Here is a 22,386-nt window from a genome sequence, read left to right as displayed (position 1 = left end):
AGAGCAAATGTAATATGTGAAGCTTTAAATAACATACTGCATTTAAGAAAGATACAATTTCCAAACTATTATATATCATACCTTAAACTTTAAAAACAAAATAATACTATCCATTAAATAATTCTCTAGCTGTATATGGGTCATATACTGAAAGAGAAACCTTTTGAAAAGTCTTTTAGAACTTTTTCAAAGATCATGTGCTTAACAGGATCATTCATTTATAAAAAGCCATCACACACATATATCTCTTTTAATAGAAAACCACAGCCAGAGAGTTTTATGAAAAATCAAGAATTCAACTGTTACCACTGCCATCATTATTCAAACTTATGTCCTAAACATTTTGTGGTACAAAACAGTCAAGTACTTACTTATCCAATATGCACTGCACCAGCAAGCTCTCCACATCAGCTACATCTATGTTTAACTCCTAAGACAAGAGACTCATTATAATTCTACCAATTAACTTTTTGAAAGACTTTATGATTTTATATAATTATTCTTAAATATTTTAAATTCATTTCTACCACTTAAAAAAGAAAATTTAAAGCAAATTTCATTATCTGTTCAAAATACTTCCGAGAACACAGGTCTGATAAAATCCAACTTGTTAACTTTAAAAGTATACCCCTGCTATAATTTTATTGTGGTTGGGCTTAGGCATACATTCATTATATATTTTAGCCACTTTCTCTCCTACAATTTTCTCTGAGGCTGAAGGAATCTTTAAAATGAAATATACTGATTCCTTATTTCTCTTTTCTTTTAACTCAATTTATGCCAGGAAAACAGAAAAATTCACACTAAAAGGAAAAACCTTAAGTTATGCTGTATTTTAAAAAGGTAGTATTACAAAATGTTAACAAGAATCACTCTTTTAAATAGAAGATAGGTATACTGCATTTATAACTACAAATTATAAATATTAAAATCAATGAATAAAAGTACCTTAGAAATAAAAGGAATATGTATTCTTGTGTAAGGCTTAATTAATTTTATAAGCACTTGTGTTCTGATGTTTCGCAAAAGCTCTGAAAGAAAAAAGTTAAAATAACACAATTGTATTTACTAGTTTGTATAGCTTTATGAATCACTATGTACTTCTAAATTATATTAATTAACTATATCATTTATCTTCTCAAAATACATCTTTCTTCCTAACAAGAACATAAGGTATTTGTATCTAAAAACATCTGGGTTCAACAGATGCATAGTATGATTAAAGGTTGTCTTTCACATAATTTTTTCTTGTTCCCACCTCCCTGATTTTGCTCACGTTGTGATACTACTTAAAATATCCTCTTGCCTTCTCAATAATACTTCACTGCTCATCATTTCCTCTACAGTTTCCTCTTTCAAGAAGCTCTAATTTGTACCCGCAAGTTCCTTATTTTATGCTCTTTCAAAACCTAGAGTAGTACATTTTATACAATGATTTTACAATTGTCCCTAGTTCTTCATGTAAGTGTCCTTTAAAAAAAAAAAGATAGAAGTTCATGCACAAGACTTCTATATTTTTCTACGCCACAAAATATAGTATCGTTCTAAGTTCAAATAAGAACTTTAAAAATATCTGCTGAATGAAAGAGAAAGGAAGGTGAGGAACAAAAGAACATTGCTTCTGATCTTTGGATTTTCTTAATGCATCTGGAATTCAAGTATTTGAATAAGTTGTCCCAAATGGTTATTAAAAACCCTCAAATAGCTCCATAACAGGTAGGAACACTGGAGGTATAAGCGGTTCCAGAACAAAGAGACGACTTTTATCTTTGTTAATCAGAACTTATTAAAAATCTCATACATTTGTTGGTACAGTGTTAGCCTACCTTTTCAAAGTAAGTGCATCTCAGCATTATCAACAGCAGGCTGTTTTCAAAACTTTTGTTGTCAAAAATAAATCCTAAAAATTAACTTTGAACTTCAACATCAGTAATAAACATGCAACAATATCTAAATTAGAATAAGAAGGTAAAAGGGACAGCCACCTTAAATGAAATGGACATCATATAAGAAATTGATTACATTAATAAATGAGATTGGCTAGTGATTTCTTTAAAACAGCTTTATAATTTTAAGGAATATTCCATTCCATGACAGCATTTAGAAACATTTCTATATTTTGCAATAAACAGAAGAAAAACAGCTTAATTCCATGTAGCTCCATTAAGAAGTACTGTTTGACAGTGACAAAGAAAGTAACAATTTCAGCAGAAAGAATATACCTTCAATGTGTTCCCTTATGAAAGGATCATCCATGATGTTGCTGTGATTTGTTTTTAGAATCTTTTCAAATTCAGTGATGTCATTATTCTGATAGGCACTAAGAGAAAAAGAAAAGCATAAATTTTGTCAAACATGAAGAAGTCATATATTAAATCAGATAAACCAAAGAGCCTATTTCTCAATTTTTATATGCAAAAATCTAAATTATATTATAGTTTCTGTCATGGAAATTGGAATTAAACACACATGTATCCTTCTGAAAATAAAATGAATTTCCTTTTTAATGCTTTTGGTTTTATAAAGGAAAGATAAATTATATCTTCTGGGGTTATAATATTATATTTATACATAGCTAATTAAAATCTTCCCTAAATCTTGGTATTAAGAATTGACAACAGTTTAATAACTGTTTAATGCTTGATGCTTTTAACTTAAATTGTGCGTTTAATCCCTAAGAAACCAGGTTTCATGCATACTACTGTATGGAGGAGTTTGGATATAAGACAGTATATCCTCCCTGAAGGTTATTCAGAAATGCAGCTTCCTAATTTTTATCTTCTAGAAAGGTACCAGCAACTGCCAAAACTTCTTAAAGGGAACATTTGATTCTCAATTCTCTCTAGCCTTAGAATTCCACTGAGCTATACAGCAGAAATACTGGTGGCAGATAATTAGTGCCAAATGGGATACACACACAAAGTAGAGAGTGATGGACACTGCTGCAGAAGGCCAAAGGCTGATTTACATTCATGATTCTCTGAGACGTCTACTATCTACTCTCGGAGGCACTATGGGGATTTTGCTAAAGGTGCTGAGAAGGAAGAAGCCAACCTTCTGGATATGGCACCACTGTCTGCTTTATATGTAAGACATATCATCAGCCATTCTGCACGCCCTCTGCTGTGCTTCCATCTGTTGGGTCGCAATGTAACTTCATGTTAGGGACAGGTGATTCAAGTGCTTCAACAGGAATTATTTTCCTCTAGTCTGCTGGCAACTGACTAGGAAGATAAAATTAGGAAGCATTACTTTTCTTACCTACCCCAAATATATTATTGTAATATATAATACTATAGGAGGATATATTCAAATAGTGAAAACACTTGCACACACATATATTTTAACCAAAAGACATTCTTCCACTATTTAAGTGGCTTAAAAAAAAAAAATCTTACACAAAATGTGGGACACCACAGGCCACTTCTTTCAAAATTTATCATTAAAATAAGTTTTAGAGTTCCAATACAGAGGCTTCACTAGAGTAAATTGTAAGACATAATATACAAATATAGCCATTACTTTTTAAAGGTCTGATAAATCAGTACTTTAATCCATTTAATGCATTTAACCAATTTAATTTGAACAAAATATTAATGTCCAGGGCAAAACTTTCCCTCAATATTTCTTTAAGAGTTTTAAAAGTTAAACTGTTGCTTAGCAATATAACTTAATAAACATTTTTTAAAAGTATTATGTAGCTAACCTCTATAAACAGATAATCTCTTAATGTGGCCAAATGTAGGGAGAATAAACTATTTGAAATAAAGATGGAGAAGCCTCCTTTCATAACTAAAATCAACTTAATTCAACAAATATATATTAAGATAAACTAAAGAAGTAAACAATAAAAAAGAAACTGATTTTTTAATGTTGCAGTTTAGGTTTTTTTGTTTTTGCGGTACGTGGGCCTCTCACTGTTGCGGGGCGTCTCCCGTTGCGGAGCACAGGCTCTGGACGCGCAGGCTCAGCGGCCATGGCTCACGGGCTCAGCCGCTCCGCGGCATGTGGGATCTTCCCGGACCGGGGCACGAACCCGTGTCCCCTGCATCGGCAGGCGGACTCTCAACCACCGCGCCACCAGGGAAGCCCAGTTTAGGTTTTTTATCCCCTAACCATTCGTAGTCCCCTTAAAATAAAATCTTTCTTATTTTTTACAGCTAAAATTAAGGTTTCAAACAAACAAAAAGCCTAGTAACTTGTAAAAGTCATAGCCAAATAAAAACAAAGTAAATGAGGACATTTTACATAGAAGCTTAAACAGTATTATGAAATAAGCTATTCTCTCCAAGTATATAAAATTTATATGTAGGTGACTCATAATTTATAGTCTAACAGTACTTTTTTAAATTAAAAAAAAGACTATTAAGACAATGCCTGGTCATCTAAATTACCTAAAAGTATCTGAAAACAAACAAAAAAACCCAACCTTGCACCATGTCCCTAACTACATTCTTCCTGTCTTGGTACTCAGCCGTACAATCTAAACAATGGACTTGAAACCTAGTAAGTTCCTTGGTTTTCTATAAAGAAAGCCCATTAAAGCCTAGGCTCCATCTATTCCTGGCCCAGAGGAAAATTTTTCTTGCTCATTGATTTCTTTTACAAAAACAGGTCTTTTCTAGGCTCTTTGCTTGGTTTCATTTTCTTTAATTTTGTTTAATATTAATTGATTATGGCAGGTTTTTTAGTCATTAGCTATAATTAGTCATATGTTTCTCCACAAAAGGCAATAATAAATGCTTAGATTTCTTACCAGTATGACACCTCTGCTGCTCCTTACATCAGAAATTTAGCTGAGGCAAATTTATTTAAAGTGATTTTTAATCTTGTCAATTAAGAAAATATACAAGTAAAGAAACTGTCTTACTGAAAATTCTTGACTAATGTAGACCAATTCATAATTTCATTTTGGATTAAGGCAGGTAGAAACTGTAACATTGTGAAATTGTTCTAAAACCTCTACAGCTTTCTACTGAAAAACAGTGTGTGCACACACTCATACAGATAATGAATACTTATAAAATCTCGTGACTAACAGAAACAGTAAAATAAATGACTTCAAAAATTTCATCAACTTTGGTATACTTCAAGCCAAAATACAAGAGAGCAAACATTGAGTATTAACTGAATTCTGAAAAGTTCTCTCCTCTCTCCTATTTATTCACTGCTTTAAGGTAATTTACCTTAAGTGAAATATTAAAGCTTACCTTACTAAATTCGTCATTGCTAGAATTTCTGGATCATTTTTGTAAGGTTTGGCCTAAACAGTTAAAAAAAAAGAAGAAGAATTAATTGTGTATGTACAAAGAAAGAATACATTTATTTTCACAAGAGATAGCTGATAGAAATGAAGAATTAGAGCACAAACATACCTCCTGTGAGTCAAATGGATTTATTCCCGATTTCATTAGCATATTTGCTAAGACCAAATATTTTAAGCAAGTGGTTCGTCTTGGACTTCCCGATTCATCATAATTCTTGAAGGCTTCAAAAAAATCAGTGTGTGCCTTTTCAAATTCACCTTCTCTCAAGTGCATTTTACCACCACATTCTGTAAAGAATAAAACAGGAGAAAAGAGGACATTTTCAGTTCTGTAATAACAAGATTGAACACTTTATAAAAATCAAATGAAAACTATTTCAGTGCTTCCAGTCTTTTAATTCTATATCTTGAAGACTACTAGCTCCTGTAGTGTGTAAAGGGCACAGACTTTAATTCTTAAAAGCAAGCTCTTCATTAAACATCAGCCAAACAAGCATTTGCAAATCTTTATTCTCAGTTGAAGTAGAAAGTAATTTTATCAAAACTACAATGAGCTACCACCTCACACCAATCAGAATGGCCATCATTAAAAAGTCTACAAATGGCAAATGCTGGAGAGGGTGTGGAGGAAAGGGAAGAACCCTCCTACACTGTTGGTGGGAATGTTAAATTGGTGCAGTCACTATGGAAAACAGTATGGAGGTTCCTCAGAAAACTAAAAACAGAATTACCATATGATCCAGCATTCCCACTCCTGGGCATATATCCAGAGAAACTTATAATTCAAAAAGATACATGTATCCCTATGTTCACAGAGCTCACAGTAGCCAAGACATGGAAACAACTTAAATGTTCATCGACAGATGAATGGATAAAGAAGATGTGGTACATATACACAATGGAATACTACCTGGCCATAAAAAAGAACGAAATAATGCCATTTGCAGCAACATGGATGCAACTAGAGATTATCATACTAAGTGAAGTAAGTCAGAAAGAGAAAGACAAATCCCATATGATATCACTCATATAAAATAAAGCCACAAATGAACATATCTACAGAACAGAAACAGACTCACAGACATAGAGAACAGACTTGTGGTTGCCAAGGGGGAGGGGAAGGAGGAATGGACCGGAAGTTTGGGGTTAATAGAAAACTATTACATATAGAATGGATAAATAACAAGGTCCTATTGTACAGCACAGCACACTATATTCAATATCCTGTGATAAATCATAAAGGAAAAGAATATAAAAAAGAATGTATATATATGTATAACTGAGTCACTTTGCTGTATAGCAGAAATTAACACATTGTAAATTAACTATACTTCAATAAAAAATAAATCATTAAAAAAGAAAGTAATTATATATATATCATTACAATTCAACAATAGAACTTCTGATGGTGAATTTTTTATTAATAATATCTTTACTGATGTAAATTTTACAAAGACAAAGATTCATCCTAATTCCCTTCTAAGACTAGATCATTTCTTTGACTTCACTACTTTGCCTTTTATTTTCACTAAAACAAACAACCTTCAGAGTCATTCAATCATATGTAAGGACACCTTGATATCTTCCCATGACAACTGCCCACCCTTTCCAAACCAAACTTGCCTCTGATGACTCCCATGATCAGTGGATGAGGGATGGCAGACTTGATGTGAAGTGACTGTTCATAGAGTGCTTTAAGTTTTTTGTTATTTTTCTGTGCCGTGTACATTTGAATTTCCAAAGCATATATTTCTAATAACTGTGTGCCTTTTTTCAGGTCATCTTCTCCATCATCAGTCTAGGAAAGCAAATAATGAACATTTAGTCAAGACAGAATTCAGAGTCAACCTAGTGATTTTTACTTGAGTTACCCTGAGAACCTTACACTTATAATACTAATTCTGTGGGAAAATGCGTAACAAATTTCAGTTGGGACCTAGATTACTAAGAACATGACCTTCAATGGCCAAAAAGGAACCCATTTTCTAGTCATTTTTGTATTTTCTAGTCATTCAATAGGAAAAAAGTGGCCAGAGGTATTTTATGTATAAAAGTTGCAATGTTTTGTTTTAGCTAGGAGATTATGAATGGTCTTCTCCAAATCGTCACAACTACTTTAGATCCACTGATACAATCAAAAGCACTTCTCAAGAGCCTTCCTAGAGCCAGGTACTGGGACTACCTTGGGGAAATACAAATTTAAATAAGCCAATGTCCCTGATCTCAAAAAGTTCATAATCTAGAAGACCAATCTGTCAACAGATAAATTATAATATAAATGATAATAACTCTAGTTAAGTATGAACCAAATGCCAAGAATGGAAGAGAAAGGACTAATTCTCTTGGGGGATGTCAAGGGAATAACAAAGGTGGGGAGATTTGAGTTCGACTTTGAAAGATGACCAACAGCCCACAAAACACAGGCCACGAAAAACAGAATATGGTCAACAGTCAGATAATCATAACATCAAGCACTGACATACACAAAGCCAAAATTTATTATTTATTTAGTCTTCCAACTTAAAACTTCCCTTTATTTGTTTTTCACTGAGTCAGAACCAGACCAAAAAATATGATATGTAAGACAACCTGTACGTTCAGATTATTATGCATCTCTCTATGCTTTAATGTTATTTACAATCCAGATGGCATTTTCCTTATGTTCTGAAATAAACCAAGCAAAAACTTCTCCAGAGGGCTTTTTCATACTCCTTATGTATATATTTGTAAGACTTTTTAAAATTAGAAATGCCTTCTCAACCATTTTCATTTCATGTGGAAGTGAACACACAGCTGGTTATGTATCAGATTCCCTTAAGAATGTATAGATAAGAAACAATCCATAAATGACTGATCTGCCTTATAAACCAAACCTATTATGAAATATAAAACATTTTCCTGTTTTTAAAAACTAAAAAAAGGTAAAGTTATTAAATGAAAATATCTGCAGATGATTTAGAACACTTTTCTGATTAACTTTTTACCCATTCACAGAAATAACACATATAATTAAAATAAGAGTACATGGCATTGAAAGAGCAAAGAAATATTTAAAACAGTATTTCTACATAATATTTAAACTAATATCAAGTAACTTATTGATCAAGACAAAAAAGGAAATACAAAATTACAGCTCACATTTAGAAAGTTATACAGGTGTACTGTCCAGACCACATGGTTATCCAAATTTAAATTAAATTAAAAACTCAGTACCTTCATCTCACTAGTCACGTTTCAAGTGCTTGATGACATGTATCTGATGCTACCATATTGGAGAGCACAAATACAGAATGTTTCTAACATCACATGAAGTTCTATGGGACAGTGGTGTTACAGAGGATTCATACATGAAAACTAGAATATAAAGTATCTTTATGATGTATGTCTATAATATCCTTTCCAATTTTCATAGGGTACATAATTAAATATGAAAGCCTTATTCTTAGTATTAATGACTGGTCTGTTCATTTATTGATACCTATGCCTCATTCTACAAAAATAAGGATTAAAATTAGGACTAGAAGGAAGAAATGTAATTCTCAGAGAAAATTAGCTTTCTGGTAACTTATTTTCCAAATTTTATTTTTGCAATGATGCTTGAACAAAAACATCCCTAAACAATGTTTCAAATACAATTTTTTCTTATGCTTTTTTATTATGAAGAAATATTAAGAAAAAATAAAAGAATGCTACCTGGCAGGACTGATGTAACTGGCGTAAAATTTTTTGAAGCTTTCCATATTCCTCTCGTTCTAAATATAATTTCCCCAGCTGTAAAAAAATAAACTTATTAAAATTAAAAGATTTCAACAGAAGGTGCATCTTTATAGAGTTTATCAAGGATACCCGCCCACTCTTCAAAAGAAAAAAAATGTAATTATAATTGTTACCTTTGTATTTGTCTTAAACCACAGTCTGTCATTCTTAGCATCTTTCAAAGCTTCCAGTGTTGTTTCATAGAATTCCTGCAGTAAATCCATCTGACATAAAAAATCAGAATTCTATAATTGTAAACAGCAAATTTGTACCTGTTAATAAAGTTAATTTGAGCAAACTAAAAGTGCATCTTTGAACTTTAATATACATAAGATACACTATCTGTATCTTAATGAATGTCTGTGACAGTCCACAAAATTAACAAAACTTTAGCAAAGTACAGACCAAATTTACAAAAAGTGCCAAGATGTGTTTTTATGCGTTAAAAAAAATAAAACCCAGAAAATGTCTAATGCTCTAGTAGTACAGGTTTGTCCTTTTCAATCTAATAACTTGTTCTATATTAGCAAAGTAAATGACATGCACATAGAACTAGTTGTGCTGTTTATTATTAATAGTGTATATCTTATGCACTCAACTCTTATTTGGTGCCTACTATATGGCAAACACTAAGTTGTTAAAGAAACAAAGAATAAGCCTCTTCCCTCAAAAATTCTTCTATAAATGTCACTAATCAATTAACTGGACTACAAGCTTTTAAGTTACTGGTAAACTGTTGGAGTTGAGCGGAGGGAAAAGTCTAGCACAATTTTAGCTGAGTCTAACACCATCAGTTCATAAGTCTGACTTTTTTAATGGAAATTGCTGTTTGTTTTGCATTATGATAAGCCCCTCTGTCCCCCTCCCCCCGCTTCTGGCTCTACCTTTGTTTGAATACCTGATTCTCTAGGTCTCTACTTAACAGGATCAAGAGGTAAGAGGGCCATGAGAACAGGAAAGCTTGATACTTTCAGAAAAGGTTGCCTATTTATTCACGACTGCCGATGGCACAGTAAGTCAAGTGTTGCCCAACCAATATCTATACTTACTTTCAAAAAGACAAAAAGCTTACATATAATAGCATGAAGCAACACACAATCTTAAAGTTTTAAATTACTTAATTCCCCCCCAATATCTGGCATACCATTTATGAATAATGTACAAAAAACTGTTTTGATAACACTTGTTTGTAAAACTCAGAAAACATTTTTCCACTTAAGAAAAGCCCCCTGATATTTAAGAACTCTAGAACTAGTGCCATTAAGTGTTAATGTTCTGAACATAAGTTTATCTTCCTCTATTTCCATTACATATATTTTAGATATAAACAGTAAAAATAAACTGCCTCAAGAAATAAAAACAACATCTAGCAGAAAAGACAGAATGAAAGACGATGATTCTGAGATGAACATTTTTTGAGTACAAAGAGTTATCAAACGTTCTAAGAAATGCTAAGTGATATAGAAAATACTTCTTGTGCTCCAACATCATAGCGTAAGAAAGCTGAAACTTAGGACTATGTTGCTTAAAAGAATATAAACGAACAGTCCAATTAAAAATTACCTTAGCAATAAAATAATCATTGCTTTTCTTAATAATCAAAGACTAGAATAATGAAAGCACTATCATTCCCCATACCCACTGTAGTTTCATCATCCATCATCCACCTATTCTTTGTAATAGAACTTATTGAATTGAACACCTAATGAGTAATGCCAATTACTAATCGATATGAGTACAGGTTCTCCTCACAAGGATCTTTATCTAATCAAATCTACACAAACCACCTGACTCACTGTTAAGTATTAACAGCTCAGGGTGGCTAGCTGAAGTGCTGATGAAGTTTATTAGAAGGAACTGTGATAGTAACTGTATGGGAGTCTAATATAAGCCTGCAAAAGTTGTGTGCAGATTGTTAGTATCTGAAGATGATATTTAAAGAGATTAAGCTAGGGTTATAATCTTTTAATATTATACAATTAGTACTGTAATCAAGAATAAAATACACATTATTTTTAAAGCACACTAAAAATAAAAACGAGCATAACTGCTTAAATAAAACCTCTAGGCCTTAAAAACAAAAAAACAAAGCCCGTAGTATAAATGATAAACATATTAATAAGTACTAAGAGGGAAAAACAGAATCTAACCTGCTTAGAAGTGGAGATATAATCAAGAATAGAATTAATGGATTTTTCAGAATAATTTCTTGTGACCGCACTCCGAATATAGGTCAATAGTTGTTTATATCTGTTCATCATTTCTGGAAAGTTTGTCTGTGAGGGAAGAAAAGTGCATTACTAGGTACATATTTATTTACTAAGATATATACACATGATTAAGATTGTAGTACATATTACTAGCTAATTGAAAAATAGTTTTTCAATAATAGAGAAACTGTATGACAGAAACATAAATAAAAAATTTAGCTTAAATTTGAAATTACTAGATTACTCAGTAAATGAATCAAATTTTTGAAGTTAGGCTTTGAGAAAGTACCACTTATAGATTTTCCAAATTTCAGATATTGTTCCTCATGGCACAACAAGCACATTTATTTAAATCACAAAAACTACTAAAATATTCATAGACCAAAAGATAGAAATAAGTCCTACTTTTCAAATATTCTTTCCTAAAAATTTACCCCTTCATCAGGAAGCTCTCTAACAATAGTTATGTATTTCTTCTCTCCCTATTATTGGCAGGCTTTTATATTAAAATGTGAAGTGAAAGAATCTCTTCAAGCCCAGGTACTCATCCCACTATCAAGAAAAGTCCTCCCAACCCCTAAAAAGGGGAAAAGTCCTCCCACCTAAGGCCCTACTCAACAGCAGATGTAGCTACTGTTGCTATTCCTTGCAGGACTATTTGCATTACTGTGGTTATTCCAGGTAACATGAAAGATCTGAGGAAATAAAGGACTATTAGTGAAATTTCCAGCACTTAAATATTTTGGCAGAGGGTCTATCATCCCTCAGAGCATATCATATAAGTCAACTTATGAGTCTAACCTTATAACCTGCATCCACAGTCCCCACAATCTCCAAGTGCTGTTAATCCCTCTTTTTATTGGGATTAACAATATACTCTACTTTTAATCACAGAGTGGAGCAATGGCAGATACAATGCTTTTTTTCTTGAATGACAGAACATGTAAATTTATTAGGGTGAAGAATAAATTAATGACACTGTAATTTTTCTGCTTATGACTATGTTCTGCCCTGGTATATAGCATGAAGGACAAAAAAAGAAAAACATGAGAAGACTCCCTGAAACGTTCTAAGCAAGTGAATTACAAAAAAGAAAACTAGTAGGGGTAGGTGAGAAAAAACAGATAGAACAATGAGAAAAGCTTTAGCAATATACATCAAACTACTTTCGTTTCCAAGTATACCAACACCACGTGGGAGTAAATAATAGGTAACACCCTCTCAATGAGCCACTAAAACCCAAGTTATAGAACGTATCTCCTAGCAAAATGGAAATCAGAAATATGACTGTCCCAACTTTGAGATTATATCTTGATACTGAAATAGGATTTTAGCAAAAAGTTAGTTTTGACTTCATTTCCTTATGCCACAATAACTTTAAAGCTAATTTTTCAAAAATTATGTTACTGTAATTAAAGATTGAGGGACGATTAGGTTTACTGGTTTTTATTTCCAGTGGTGAATGCACAGAGCAGCTGACAACAAACCTTTCCAACTTTTTACTGCCCAAGAGGACTACACAGAAACATGAGTCCGACTCTGAATCTACCTCAAAAATGAGGAGGCAGGGATGGAAGCTGAAACTACTCTTGTAAACCACAACACTTATTCAGAGATGCTACTACAGCATAAAAAAGGTAGAGAAGGAAGGTAGGCAAAATAACACAAAATACAAATAATCCTCTCCTTTCACTTGCTTCCCATCTTGGCTCAAGGTAAAATGGTAAAATCAAATCCTACGGGTGGCATACATTTAAACGGGCTCAAAAACTAAACGACTGCTATAGTATGTTAAAATAGTAGATTTCTATAGGGTCTCTTGGTATTATTTCAAATCACAGAATCTTAGGAGTTGAACATGGGCCCGTAACGTCACCGTAATTGTTCAATCAAAATCTCCATCCCCTGAGACACCTGATGCTTCCATAGCCCTCTAAATTATAAAATATACTGAACGTATTCTGAAGATATATAAAGCCACCTGGATTTACCAATGGATTATTTGTGGGGTGAGAGACAAAGAGAGGAGCCATGAAGGTTTTGGCCCTAATCAGTTGAAGAGGAACGTTTTGTAATAAAAAGTACAACCTCAGAACTCCAAAATAAACACTAATAGTTTGTTTAAAAGTCACTCTATTAAGAGTCTCATGCTCTACTGATTGACCTAGCCTGGCAGCGAGAAGTCATTCTATTAATAATGCAGCTAAATACTGCCCATGTATCGAAAAGATAAGTTTTCTTAAACAGAAAACTTTGGATCCTATGCGGAATTTTTAAAATTTAGTACTACTGTAGTCACAAATGAAAAGCAGGCTAAATATGGAAACATATCAACAGAATTATTTTAGAGAAATAGATATAATGACATTTTGTTGCCATGAGGTTTTTAAGTACAGAATTTCATTAACAGTTTAATTCCTCTCGAAACAAATCTTACCAACTTGAAGTTAATCTTAATCATTTGTTTCAGTGCTTTAAATCCCCATTCTCCTTTTTCACCTTCAAGTTCCAAAACCTAAAAAAAGAAGAAACTTCCAGTATAATTTAATACCGTTATTTTCTAATGACACTCAATATCTAAGTTGTAAACTAATTTTACATTATATGCATGAAAAACACTGCCCCAAGAACTCTACTTCTCAATGTCATTTTTAATAGGCTTAAGAAAAGAAACCAGCCTTAAAATACTTACTTAAGGTAAGTGAGCTTATTTTGAAGTTTCTTCATCAAAAGATTAAATAAGAACTACTTCTTGATTATACAATCCCAGAAGTACTTTTTATTCCTCTGAAAAATCCGCTGGTAAGAATAACCCAAAAGTTTATCAATAGGAAAGAAATCACACTATTTAATAATGAAACCACACCTGTGTGATTTGTCACCAAAAGACAAAGGAACAGGATTGCAGGGATAGTAACTATTGACCAGCATGTTGATTCTCTTTCTGCCAGAACCATACTAGCTTTTCAGGACAATGGCCCTGCTCTACAGATAACCTGATTGGAAAAAACAAAAGGATAGCCCTTTTCAAATATTTGCTTTTGTTGCATAATGCAAACTTATTTTACAGGATTATCACTAAGTATCCAAACGTACTACTGATATAAAATCACTTGGAATTTACTTGATTTAAGACATCATTTAGAAAAATATAAGACACAGAACCAGCCAGAAAACATATGAACCTTTTGGAAACTGCTTAATGCTGCTTTTGGGTCGTCTTCTTTTAATGCTTTGGAATTATAGTACTGATTTTCCAAATCCACATTTGGCTCAGAGTTACTATCTTCAGAGTATTCCTGTGTGTTAGAAAGAGATATTAAAATGAAGGAAAAAAAGAAACCCACACATTGCTAAAATGTGAATAATGTTAAGAGAAAATCCACACATTTATAAAAAACAAAACAATTACATAGGTGAAACCCCACTGATGTTTAAACATTAGTTAAATAACAAGGGGAAAACCCCAAATCAAGTGGCTAGCAGAGTACAGTAGTCCCTCCTTATCTGTGGTTTCACTTTCTATGGTTTCAGTTGCTCCATCAGTTGAGGTATAGAAACTGGAAAATTCCAGAAATAAACAATTCTTAAGTGTTAAATTGTGAGTCATTCTGAGTAGCACGAAGACATCTCTTGCCATCTCTCTCTGTTCCACCCTGAATGTGAATCATCCCTTTGTCCAGCATATCCCACCTGTCCTGTGAGTCACTTAACAGCGGGCTCAGTTATCAGATCCACTATTGTGGTATCACAGTGCTTGTGTTCATGTTACCCTTACTGTACTTAAAAATGGCCCCAAAGCTCAAAAGTAGTGATGGTAGAAATTCACATATGTCAAAGAGAGGCCCTAAAGTGCTTCTTTTAATTGAAAAGGTGAAAGTTCTCAACTTAAGGAAAAGAAAAAAAATGTATGCTAAGGTTGCTAAGATCCATGGTAAGAACGAATCTTCTATCCACAAAATTGCGACGGAAAAAAGAAATTTGTGCTAGCTTTGCTGTTGCAGAAGTTATGGCCACAGTGTGTGAAAAGTACTTAGTTAAGATGAAAAAGGCATTAAATTTGTGGATGAAGGACATGAACAGAAAACATGTTCTGACCGATGGTAATGTATTATGCCAGAAAACATTGAGCCTATACAAAGATGTCAGCAAAGGATTCCCTGAAACGAGTGACACCAGGCCATTTGCTGCAAGTAAGGGATGGCTGCCTAGTTTCAGGAACAGGTTTGGACTGAAAAATATAAAATTACTGTAGAGGCTACATCTGCTAATGAAGAAGTCATTGTCACATTTCTGGCAAAGTTGAAGGAGTTAATTAAGGACAGAGACCACATTCGTACAACTTTTATTACAGTATATTGTTATAATTGTTCTATTTTATTATTCTTAATCTATTACTGTGCCTAATTTATAAATTAAACTATATTACAGGTATGCATGTATAGGAAGAAACACAGCATATATATGGTTTAGTACTGTCCTTGGTTTCAGGCAAACACCGGGGGTCTTGAACTACTGTAGAATCATTTCTTTCCTTCAGGTCAAAACTATGATTTCCACAGAATCAACACAAAAGCAAATTGTAAAGAAATATTGGTTATGATCTTCAGTTCTGTAGTGGTTAACCTTTTGTTGATAATAGAGCCTGAGAAAAATCAATGTGAATACTAATTATTATGTAAATGTTACCTATTCACCTTTAACTCCATAATCTAGCTTTTCCTACTCCCTAAGTCTAAATTTCATTATTCTAACATGGCCTGACTACTGAGGATGGTAATCTATATATAGCAGAGTACTCTGTTACTAAATATAACTATATGTTTATAAGAATATTTGCTTTATGTGCATTCCACATTACTCAACAGCTGTTTAGTTATATTAACACACTTTAGTCTTGTAACAAATCAAAATAAATAAAACAAAATTTAGTTATATAGTTTTATGTGACTTTTCATCACATAAATTCAGTTCCTAGTTATGGAACAATAAAGCACCAAGAAAAATTGGAGTAACACTATTTTGTGGAGCGGTATAAACAAGAGTTTAAAATAGTTCCAGGATATGATATTCAATTTAATGATGAGGATTATAAAATATACATAAATTAGTGTAGTAAAAACTATTATTTTAGGAAGAGAGAAGATTATTTCCTTCAGCTACGAGTCATCACAAAGGGCAAGTTTACGCCAAATTCAGAATTGTGCCTGAAAGTAAACAGAAAAAGACAAGAACAGCTATTTCTAAATCCAAGTACAGGTAAACTTTTTTTGCAGATACTTATGAGAAATTTTGTATTGTCTCATAAAGGCACATGAAAGAAAAAATGCACATGAGTGTAGTGTTAGAAAGCTCAAAAATATGTAAACACAAGACGAATTTTTCCTATGACCAGTAGATGGAGGGAGGTGTTTGATCTTAGTATAGAATCAGTTTTAGCTGACCACAATGGCTTTGTAATGTGCGCCCTCTGGAGGATAATTATTTCCTTGTATAAAGATACTTCCTGTGAAGCACTGGCACTCTGTCTCACAAATGTAAGTATCAGGAATTCAGTTATGCTCAATATATGAAAATCCTCTGGAACACTTCTCTTAGAGTTGGGATCAAATTCTGAGTAGTGCGTAAAGTTCATAATCACTCATTCACTTCCTAACCCTGTAATTTAGGTTTGACTACAGTAAAACTGATTAAACTAAAAGAGCAATTAATAAATAATGAACATGCCAGTGTATACACCAAATCATGTTATTAGAGTAATGGCTTCTGAGCCAGGTTGTGAAAGATAAATGGGAGTTTGCATGCTGCACAAAACAAGAAAGGGGAAAAGAGAACAGCAGACACGAAGCTGTAACGGGAGATAGCTAAACAACTAAAAGCAATCATACCGCTGGAACATAAAAAGTCCTTACTGATTCTACCTTGAACATGACTCCCAAGTCCATCCACTCCCCCCTGCCCCGCCACCACCCTAGTCTACCACGCCACTTTCATCTCTCCACAACTATAACCTTCCCATTCTCCTTTTTTTTTTTTTTTTTTTTTTTGCTGTACGCGGGCCTCTCCCGTTGTGGAGCACAGGCTCCGGACGCGCAGGCTCAGCGGCCATGGCTCACGGGCCCAGCCACTCCGCGGCATGTGGGATCTTCCCGGACCGGGGCACGAACCCGTGTCCCCTGCATCGGCAGGCGGACTCTCAACCACTGCGCCACAAGGGAAGCCCCCCATTCTCCTTTTTAACTTTCAAATTCCAGTCTTCTTAGGGTAAGCAGCCAGAATAATCTTCATAAAATGTAAATTATCTCATTCCTCTTCTCAAAAATGGTTTCCCATTGCTCTTAAAATCAAGTTCAAAAATCACCAAAATGTGACTCGATTATGCACCCAACCATATCTCCTGTCTAGCCCTCCCTCATTCACTTTGCTGCAGCCAACCTGGCCTTACCTCACAAGTTGCCAAACTTGTTCTCACCTTTACATGACATTCCTTTTTCTTTCTACTTCTCTTCATCCTATTAACCATTGCATGTCATTACAGCTTAAGCATCACCTCCTCAGGGAAGACTTGGAGTAAAGAATCATAGCTATAAAACCTACTCTCACCTTTGGAAATCAGTTCTTCTCAGTTATTCTCTAGTAACTGTTCAATAATATATGGGAATAGCTAGAACCAGAAAATGACCTTTATGCAACCCAAATCTTCAGAATGCACCCCTGAACTTGGAAGCAAAATATCTTTGATTTACATCTATCACCAAGTCTAAGAATCTGGACTCTTACTCAAAGCCCATTTATTTTTGGTTTCTTAACCCATAACGGATTAGGAAAAAAAAAACTGACCAGTAGAAGCTGAGAGGCACACATGAATAGGACATGGAGTTGCCAGAAGGTTAACTTCAATTACTGGAAATTACTGAACTGATTATAACATTGTTGAAGGCAGGAACCTTTATATTTCCTACCATGTCTGAATGCCTCTTGTAGTACAAGACTGACTACCTCCAACTTCTGGGAACTGATTGGCTCCAGCTAATGATATTTCTAACTTCTACATAACTCCCCCAAATCACTACAATTGAGATAAGACTTAATCCAGCCCTCAGCATTTTATGAATATGTTATTTTGGTTTTTCATATTGCATGGGTTGAGAAGTGAAATGTATATTTTTTGCATAATTGCAATTCAGTTCTTAAGTGTTACTGGTGAAATGTATAAATACATGAGAATTGGCACAGCTGATACGTTACTGACTGGTTTCTTATAATTAGGCAGTCCCGTGTTACGATCTGCAACACCATGTTGCAGCCTCCATGACATCACTAACCTGTCATTTGCAACTCAGTGAATCACACCATCAATACAAACTATGCTACAACAAAAACTATTCACTTACTACACTGGCATGATTTTTACACTGAAGATATTTTGAGAAGTCTTTAGAATAATTCTTTTGTGTAGAATATCTATTATATATTATTTATATCTATTATTTATACTCAATGATAATGATCTTTAGTATAAACCAGCAATTAAATGTTGCTCAACTAATGCAAATTAAGTCTTTCCCCTCAAGCTATTCATGGTCTGAGACAGATATGCAAATGAAACACCAATATAACACAATAAAAGCAGTAACAGAGACACATACTAGGTACAGTGAGCGGCAGCTCAGATGAGGAGTAATCAACTACTCTTGAATGAGTTAGAAGAGGGAAAAGTTAACTGAACCAGGTCTAAAAGTAGGAATAGAAGTTCCCAGGGATGAGACAAGGTACCGGAAATAAAACAATTAACCATGCAAAAGCACGGAAGCTTGAAATGGCATTGCATATTTGGAAGAACCATCAATAGTCTGATTGGGCTGGAACACAGGATGTGTGTAGAGCTGATAAGAGATAAACTGGATCAGACAGTAGAACTGTACAAGTCTAGCAAGAAGTTAAGATCAAATCGAGACGCACTAAAATGTTTTATAGGGAATTAGACTTGTGTTTTAGGAAGAGCATTCTGGTAGTAATGAAGTAGCCCACTGGATACTCTTACAACACTCTGGCCAAGACATGATGAAGGTCTGATCCAAGCAGTAGAACAGGGAGAAGAGGAAGGGGATAGAATAAATATATGCGATGTTAAGGATGTAAAATAAAAAGGACACATCATATGGGCACAAGAAAGGGGAAATGTTATCTCTAAAGACTATTGCTGACTTGGTTACACACAATACCATTAGTCAAAATAGGGAATATAGGAAAAGTATTAAAAAAATATTGCTAACTGAATTCCCTTATGTCAGATGAAGAGGTGCTAACTATAATTTATAAAAGCATAAATGAAATGTTTTAAAAAGAGAAATTGAAGTTTTAACCTACATATTAAGAATGCTTTAAAAAAAACAAAGAATTTAAGCAATATATGAAAAAGCAAGCACTCGAACAGTGTTAAAGGGATTTTTAAAAATCCACTGAAGTTCATAATAGTTCCAACCCACTTACATAATAACTCATGTCCTGACATCTTCCCAAAGCAATTACGTACCCATCTACACCAACCAAATCTATTCTTTCTTCCCCCCAAATATGCCATGTACTTCAAAATCTCTGCTTTGGCATACACTGGTCTCTCTGCTAGGAATTCTAATCCACCGCCCCTTCCAACAAACTTCCCACTTTTCTCCTATGATGTGCCCCACCCCTAACACTCCTGAGAAAGGTATTCATCAAGGCTTACCTTGTGATTCTTTCTCCAACTCTTCTTAGCAAAATAAATTTTCTCCTCAGTCATGCTTCTACATGACATGGCATGTCTCTAAGACGGAGTCTTGTGTGTTTGCTGTTCCCACCTCCCCTCTCCCCTCACCTGCCCCACCAAGAGCTTCTCAAAAGCAAGAACTTACTTTTACTCATCTTGGTATCCCCAGAGCCTGGTATATTACAAAATGCTCAATAAGTGTTTGCTTAATTGAAATGAAAAGTGGGTGAATGTTCCAAAATAACACAATACACAATAGGTAGAGACAATTTTGACTCTATGTTGGAATGTAGCCACTGCTGAACAGGGTCAGTTTCATAGTTCATGTACTTGTGTCTCTTGCCAATAGAGGTCTTAAGAAATGTGCTCTAGGAAAACAAGACTCACCATTAACAATGCTTCCCAAGCCTTGACCATGTTTAGACAGCTATACTAGATGTTGGGCATCTAGGGCAAAGTCTCATTATCCTTAAAGGATGAGATTTAATCCAAGTCCTAGGTAGCCAACTGTGGTTTAGCCATTCATAAAATTAACCAAACTTTTAAAAATTTCACTCAAGGTAATGGATCCTAATTTGTCTATGGTATAAATCAGAACATTCTTTTATCTGTCCTAAACTTTCAGTCTTCAAATTAAATTTTCCAACAAGACATCATTGAAGTCATTAGACTTGGGCTCTAGTTTTGACTCGGCCCCTAATTTGTCATGTAAATTTAGGTAAGTCACTTACACTGGATGTTTCAGTTCCTCTCCTGTCAATTATGGGGGTTGATCTCTAATTCTTGCTTAGATCCATGTGTTCATTTTGGGACATGGTACACAAGTACAAATTTATTCTGTTGGATGTTCATACTTTACAGATTTACATTAGGGATGAAAAAATTTATCTCCTTGTTAGCACATAAGAGCTGTCTCTCATTACTTATGGGAGATCTTATGACGACATCCTTGTCATTAGTTATCCTTGTTTGAACCTCTCTAATTTCATTATATAGGATATACCTATGAGGTAATTCAACAGGCCTTTTTGAAAATACACCCAAACTTATATTTCAAACCAATGTTCTTTAAAGTAGTAACTTCAAGAGGTGGTAAATTACTGGTAAATTATTCCAATTATACTGACATGGATTATTAAGTAACACTTCTAAAATTCTTAAGTTAGATGTTTCCGACCTAAAACAGCATCATCCAGTTTGAGGGCCCAACTTATTTATCAAACCCAACTCACACAATTTTTGACACCTATAGAATGGAGAAAACTTGGTTATAGCTCAAGTTTAAAAAAAAACAAAAAAGAAGCTGCACACTGTTTACAACAGCAAAAGGAAACAGGCCAAATTCTCATCCATAGAGAACTGGTTAAATAAAGTATGGTACATCCAAGCAATCAATGCAGCTATAAAAAGAAGTAAGTAATCTCTCTGCATAGTTCTATGGAATAATCTCCAAGATAAAGTAAAAAGCCAAGTGTAGAACAATATACATAATATGCTAAATATGCTACATCTTGGTTTAAAAAAGGGGAGTGGGATAAAAATGTGTATTTGGTTACCTACGGGGAGGAATGGGAACTGGGCAAATAGGGAACAAAAATGGAAATTTTATTTTAACATTTCACGTTTTTGAACCATGTGCATGTATTACCTATTTTAAAAAGCTAGATGCTTCAGGTTCTGAAGAACTCTAAAAAATTTTGAGCAATGACAAAAATCACTGTTTGGTGCGCCCCCCCACCCCCCAGCCAAGATCAAAGTAAGATTTCTGTTCATCATTTGTACCCTGTAAACCATCCCCTCTCCCCCCAGCAATAAAATGCAGGTTCACTGTGAAAGGTTTGCAAGAAATAAACACATTTTAATTTTCCTGACACTTTTCATATTTTCCAGACATTTTTTCTATATTTTTCCCACCCAGCAAAATGAATTTTAGCCCCACCCAATAAAATCATAATATGGATTACATATTTATAGTGGACATGTGTTCACTATGTGCACAGCAATGGTGATTGACTCTTCCTCTCCTAGGTGAGGGTTTTCAATTATAGTGCTCCTCCCACAGGGCAGGGGAAGCAAACTATCCTCCCTCTCTACAGGGACTGAGCGGTTTGAAGAAGGCGATGCAGGCCTAAGGTGGTGAATCAATAAAAGTTCTTCCTGGGTTTCACTGTTAGAGCTAGCAAGGAAGACTCTTTTTTGCCTTTGGGGTTATAATACTAGGAAGATAACACATTATATCACAAGATCTTGTGATATAATGTGAAGGCAATTAAGCCAATACAGTGAGGAAAGCAGTCCAGGAAGAGACAGAAACAGAAAAAGACCCAGCATCATTATCTGAGCCATGAATCCAGCCATATTCACACTTCCTGGTGATGTGAGCCAATACACACTCTTTTTAGTTT

The 22,386-nt window shown here is 34.1% G+C and overlaps 1 protein-coding gene across 2 annotated transcripts in view; it reads right to left on the bottom strand.

Annotated features, from left to right (window-relative positions):
* Window positions 1-22,386, bottom strand: part of COPS2 (COP9 signalosome subunit 2) — a 31,930-nt gene that overhangs the window by 5,651 nt on the left and 3,893 nt on the right. The window contains exons 2-12 of one of the 2 annotated variants that reach the window (XM_030842882.3): window positions 14,418-14,531; window positions 13,670-13,747; window positions 11,173-11,298; window positions 9,157-9,267; window positions 8,960-9,037; window positions 6,890-7,064; window positions 5,376-5,554; window positions 5,211-5,263; window positions 2,223-2,320; window positions 949-1,031; window positions 372-430 (exon numbers count right to left, since the gene is read on the bottom strand). In XM_030842882.3, the coding sequence (XP_030698742.1) occupies window positions 372-430; window positions 949-1,031; window positions 2,223-2,320; window positions 5,211-5,263; window positions 5,376-5,554; window positions 6,890-7,064; window positions 8,960-9,037; window positions 9,157-9,267; window positions 11,173-11,298; window positions 13,670-13,747; window positions 14,418-14,531 (1,154 nt within the window). The remainder of the gene's footprint in view (window positions 1-371; window positions 431-948; window positions 1,032-2,222; window positions 2,321-5,210; window positions 5,264-5,375; window positions 5,555-6,889; window positions 7,065-8,959; window positions 9,038-9,156; window positions 9,268-11,172; window positions 11,299-13,669; window positions 13,748-14,417; window positions 14,532-22,386) is intronic. The other variant, XM_030842883.3, reaches the window with a different exon arrangement.

Source organism: Globicephala melas, chromosome 2 (assembly GCF_963455315.2).
Source record: "Globicephala melas chromosome 2, mGloMel1.2, whole genome shotgun sequence".
NCBI lineage: Eukaryota > Metazoa > Chordata > Mammalia > Artiodactyla > Delphinidae > Globicephala > Globicephala melas.
The sequence above is the reverse complement of the archived record's forward strand: the minus strand, read 5'-3'. Positions and strand labels throughout refer to the sequence as shown.